Source organism: Bos javanicus, chromosome 9 (assembly GCF_032452875.1).
Source record: "Bos javanicus breed banteng chromosome 9, ARS-OSU_banteng_1.0, whole genome shotgun sequence".
In the NCBI taxonomy this organism is placed as follows: Eukaryota; Metazoa; Chordata; class Mammalia; order Artiodactyla; family Bovidae; genus Bos; species Bos javanicus.
Genome location: NC_083876.1, coordinates 20136307 through 20142306, shown reverse-complemented (window position 1 = coordinate 20142306; position 6000 = coordinate 20136307). Strand labels below are relative to the sequence as shown.

General features: G+C 38.2%; 1 protein-coding gene across 2 annotated transcripts in view; it reads right to left on the bottom strand.

Annotated features, from left to right (window-relative positions):
• Positions 1–3161: 3161 nt before the first annotated feature.
• Positions 3162–6000, bottom strand: part of BCKDHB (branched chain keto acid dehydrogenase E1 subunit beta) — a 265216-nt gene continuing 262377 nt past the window's right edge. For both annotated transcript variants that reach the window (XM_061427286.1, XM_061427287.1), the window contains one exon: positions 3162–3308. In XM_061427286.1, the coding sequence (XP_061283270.1) occupies positions 3168–3308 (141 nt within the window). In that variant the 3' untranslated portion in view covers positions 3162–3167. The remainder of the gene's footprint in view (positions 3309–6000) is intronic.

Below are 6000 nucleotides of genomic sequence, written 5' to 3'. Positions count from 1 at the left end.
TCAACTCAGAATGTCCTGAACTGTCAGTCAAATGGATTTCCTAAATCTTCCAAACTTCTCACTGACAAGTACATCTTTTCCTGTCTTATACGATACAGGTATTTCTACTTTTAAACCAAGGACAGGGCTTTATTTTCACCCCTAACGAACGCTTTGCTTCTTTATTTTAGCCCCTGCTCTCTAGAATCTGTTCCAATGTGCCTTTACTTTCCTCCAAGTTGCTGGCAGTCTGCAAATGTCACTTTCCATATCCTCCTCCAAATATTTGATAAAAAGAAACAGAACACAACTTTTAAATTGCAGTTTAAAGTAACATATACATTTGCAATCATTAAAAAAAGTCCATTTTTTCCCCAGTGTTCTTAGAGTAGGGAAAACATTATATGATGTTATTTCTCTGCTTTTTGGAGGAGGAAGGCAGGGATCTTTCCACTGGAACTGGTGAGGAGCAGCTCTTCTAGGGTAAATGGGAGGGAAGGCAGCCCTTGGGGACAGGGCTGGGGGTGAGGGCTCTGCAAAGGGGTCCCTGATGCTCAGAGGGGGGTGAGGCCCCTCTGAGCTATGGTGAAGGGCAGGAAAGATACAGACAGAAACAAGGGGCCCTGAGAAAGCCCTCAGCAAGGAGGCTTCCTCCTTTCATAGCTGTTAATGTTGTTTTTCTTTTTAGCTGCATCATAATATAAAGGATGTGGAAAAAAATATTTGCTTTGCAACATCAGGGCCAAAACCAAAAGAAAACAAAAGCTTGGTGATTTTGTAACAAAAGACAGGCCGAGGATGTCCATCTCCCGAAAAAGGAAGCGAGGGAGCAAGGACGATCCTGCCTCGCTACATGCAGGAGAAAAAGTGAGTTCCCCTTACTACATCACCTTGTTGGAATGAGACGGAAGAAAAGGAAAAACATTCCAGAAGTTTTGCCAACATACAACCATCTTAGCCGTAAAGAACGAAACCAAATACAGTAAAGTTGAAAAATCAACATTTCTGAACATTTCATTTTCATTCAGATTTAATTAACAAGTTACTAGGACTCTCACTCTTCCACAAAAGTTTTTTAACTAAATGGAAAAAAAAGATGCACACTGAAGACAATCTGATTTTTGCTTTATTGAATAGTGTCCTACATCCAGTATTTACAGACATAATTGAATGAAATTTATAAGCCTACATGGGGACTGTTTTTAAAAATGAATCTGAAACACTCAATGGAAATGATCAATTCATATGTGTGAATACAATAATTAATTCATGATTTTTCAGCCAATATCCAAGTCGGTTCATTGCATAAAAACTCTATTTTCAAGAAGAAGGAATATAAAAAAATTGAGAAAAATATTTCCATACCTAGTCATAATCTTCCAGTTTTTCTGCAAAAGAAATCAATAACAATTACAGACATTCTGGCCACCGTGAATTAAACACAGATTTTCTCAATTACATGACTACTTTCTTTAAGGCCACTTTTAATTTTTAGCATAGAAGAGCAGTCTTATCATAATTTCATGAAAGGTCTACACTTTTTTTTTAGGTTTAAAAAGAAACACATACTCAAATTTAAAATCAGCACCTAAATATTACTTTAAAAATTGCGACAAGGCACAGAGCTGCACGTTATTACCTGGACCATCCATAATGGATGGTCCACAGAAGGAAGAGATGCACATAGAACTGAGGAAGTCCTCCCCCAGACCTGAGCGAGACTGCTGCCGCCAGGTGCGCTCACAGACATTAGGATCAGACACAGTGTCTACCATCTGCCTCTGCACGGCTGAGAGAATTCCGCGGCATGGAAACTGCTCGCCCTACTGACACCTATGACAACATCCTCAGAATGTGTTAGTTGCTGAGTCGTGTCCGACTCTTTGTGACCCCATGGACTGTAGCCTGCCGGGCTTCTCTGTCCTTGGGATTCTCCAGGCAAGAATACTAGAGCGGGTAGCCATTCCCTTCCCCAGGATCCTCAGAATAGAACTACAAAAAAAGGTGGGGATCCCAGTGGCAGAGAAGGCATTATTTTCTCTATATGCCCACATGTAAAGGTATCTCTTTCTCTGGTTTGAGGTGAGCTGATTTACTGCCCACACACAGAATTTAAGAATCATAGTATTTTCTAATCTTAAAATATATGGGCTTTATTATATTAAGCCCATTCTCACTTTTCCTTTCAAAGATCATGGCTCTTCAAAATGTATTAATAATATTATTATTTGGACAACCTAGATATTAAAATGTAAAGCATTTAATCCCTAGCTACACATTTTGAACCATTTCAAAAATGCTGCTGCTGCTGCTGCTAAGTCGCTTCAGTCGTGTCCGACTCTGTGCAACCCCATAGACGGCAGCCCACCAGGCTCCCCCGTCCCTGGGATTCTCCAGGCAAGAACACTGGATGCTAGAGATCAGATAAATCAGTGTATCATTGATAGCATCTTCTGTATTAAAACCCTGAAAACTAACTTAAAAGTTTTTCATTTTTTGCTAGAATAACACTGCTGGAGGGACAGAAAAGCATGACCTAGAAAATCACAATGAATAAATATCATGCATTATCCCCCATTTTAAATCATTCACTAGCCAAGAAAGGTTCTGGAAATGGTAGTGGTCCTGGATTTTTCTCTCTTTTTTTTTTAAGCAACAGTTTCCTTTATACATAATAAATAGGTTTCCTGCTCAACAAACCTATCTTTCAAGAGAATATAAAGGCAAATTTCAGAATGCTATGGATCACACCATATAGTTTAAACAGCTGGGGTCCAAATGAATGGTGCTTAAGGTTATCTTTATATAACAGAAATTACCTCTATTCACAAATGGTTTAAATTGCTGATAAAAATATACAGAAATGATGGTAAAAGTCGGAAAAACGAGGTAAGGTATATTTAGAGTCATGGCAGACGGCCAGTTCATCCCATAATTATTCAGTGGTAACATATGAATATATCTGTTTTCTAGAAATCAGATAATGCATATGCTTGATATGTTTCTATTAAATAAAATATAAACATACTATCATAAGTTAATTTTTTTTCCTGAAATCCATACTTTGTTCTGGAAGTTGCCATTTATGAAAAGATAACACAGTGATAACAGCTGTTTCTTGGTCAACCGGACATGAATGTCAGGGGCCTCACTAGCTTTCTTAAAACACAGGGCAGACTTACCCGTGGTCAATAGTTGATCATTTTTCGAAGGGCATCATAGCACTTCCACTTGTCTGGGATGTAGAACGGTTCAAAAATGTGAGGGAACGGTGTGTCGTACCCACACACCCTTGATATAGGAGCTTCCAGGTTCAGGAAACATTCTTCCTGCAGAAGAATCCAGATGGTTGACTTCAAGAACTTCTTATTCACAGAAATGAAACATTTCACTTCCAAATACAATGGCATTAAAATAGTTATGTATATTATAATGCAAAAAAAGCAGGTGAAAAAAGGAGGTAACACACAGTATGTTTAGCCTTATCCAAGTTTTACTGAAGATATGTTTTCATATATGTATGTGCATTTTACGCCTACATACATATCTGTTGCTTAAGACAAAATGTGATCATATCTAACAGGTCATTCTACAAATATAAATGTAATGTATGACAAAATCATGACAAATGCTCACAGTAAACTCTGCAGCTTGAAATGAGTGATGGTATGTGTCTTCTCTTGTTTCTTGCATTTTTCAAATTTTATATACCATAAACGTGTTACTTTCATAAGTACGCATGTGTGCTAAGTTGCTTCAATCATGTCCAACTCTTTGTAACCCAGTGGACTGTAGTGCACATCAATAAAAAAGCAAATTAATTAACTTAAAAAATGTAAGATCTCAATCACAGGAAACCTGTAGAAAGTTATCTTCAAGAAAAAAAAATATTCAAGTGACAAATTCAAACTTAAAAATAAAATTTTTAGAGAGTTAAAAAAAACTAAAAAGAGATACATGATTAGACTATTCTTAGGAAAATGAAATTACCATTCCCAGCTATTACCTGAAATCAAACCTTTGGTTTTTATGTATCCACTTTCTACACTGCTTTGTGTCACAAATGCCTTGAAAAGGTCCACATTTTCTTCTATTTCACTAACTGTATTTTTACATTTTCACTTGAGCAGAAAGCTTTGAATGAAGTAGTGCTGATGCGCTGTCCCTATCTCCTGTATATATTTCTTCCAGTGACAAGGGCATCCGGGAAGAAAGGGTCAGCTCCCTTACACTCTCCCTGCACCCCAAAACCACTGCGACTTAAAGCATCAAACACCATCATATGACATTGCTTATATGTGGAATCTAAAAAGAAGTGATACAAATGAACTTACAAAACAGAAAGAGACTCACAGACAGAAATGAACTCATGGTTGCCAGGGAGAAAGGATACTTAAGGACTCTGGGAAGGTTATGTACACACTGCTATATTTAAAATGGAGAAGGAACAAAGCTCTATTGTATAGCACATGGAACTCTGCTCAGCGTTACGTGCCTGCCTAGACGGGAGGGGGTTTGGGGAGAATGGATACATGTATATGTATGGCTGAGTCCCTTTACTGTTCCCCCAAAAGTGTCCCAGCTTGTTAATCGGCTATACCCCAATACAAAATGTTTTTGGTGTTAAAAAAATAAAAATAAATGTTTTTTAAAAAGCATCAAACAACAAATTGTGTTGGCTTTTCCAACAGAAAATCCTCATCAATAACTTGAGAACGTTGCAGACATAGGGTTTGAAGAATCACCTAAGAAATTCCACTACTAATAAGCTCAAAAGAGATGACACACTGGGTAGACTGCTTCTTGACTGAAATAAGTAATTTTTTTTTTTTAATTCTTCCAATTTTATTTTCTTTTTAAACTTTACATAATTGTATTAGTTTTGCCAAATATCAAAATGAATCCGCCACAGGTATACATGTGTTCCCCATCCCGAACCCTCCTCCCTCCTCCCTCCCCATACCATCCCTCTGGGCCGTCCCAGTGCACCAGCCCCAAGCATCCAGCATCATGCATCGAACCTGGACTGGCAACTCGTTTCCTACATGATATTTTACATGTTTCATTGCCATTCTCCCACATCTTCCCACCCTCTCCCTCTCCCACAGAGTCCATAAGACTGTTCTATACATCAGTGTCTCTTTTGCTGTCTCGTACACCGGGTTATTGTTACCATCTTTCTAAATTCCATATATATGCGTTAGTATACTGTATTTATGTTTTTCCTTCTGGCTTACTTCACTCTAAGGGATTTAATTGTCAACTTGGGATTAACTCAGTTTATTACTTTAGTTGACATGAGCTGTTTTTCTACTTCCCCTGAATACTACATTCTTCATAAACAAACTATCCATTGGGTACTGCAAAATACAGAAAAGCCAGGGCAAAGCATTTCACTTAAATACCCTTGATTTTACACATGTTATAAAATATTATTCTTTCGAACTAGTTCCCTAGAAAGCTGGTTTATGATAAAATGATGCTCCAGTGTTTGTGAAAACCACTCTTTTTAGCAGAAAGACAAACATCACCAAACTTTTTTTTTTTTTCAAATAACAATGCTTCTAATTCTAAAGGATTGTAAGAATCACTCTATAGAAATACATCTACATGTTTTCAGGGGCATAGAAAAAGGTCTGTGAGGTCGCCCTTGAACTGTCAACAGTGGTCACCCTTGGAGGTTAGGAGAGACAAGGAGGGGACAATAGACTCCACGTGTACATTATACGTACTGCTGAAGCTTTTATGACACAGTATTACTTTTGTGGGCTTTCCAGGGGGCACAGTGGTAAAGAATCCACATGCCAAGCAGGAGACACAGGTTTGACCCCTGGGTCAGGAAGATCCCCTGGAGAAGGGAATGGGAATCCACTCCAGTATTCTTGACTGAGAAATCCCATGGACAGAGGTGCCCGGTGGGCTACAGTCCACAGGGTTGCAAAGAGTCGGACACAATTTAGCAACTGAGTGATTACTTTTGTAATTAACTGGCACTGATACAAAAGAGTAAAAAGAAGAATC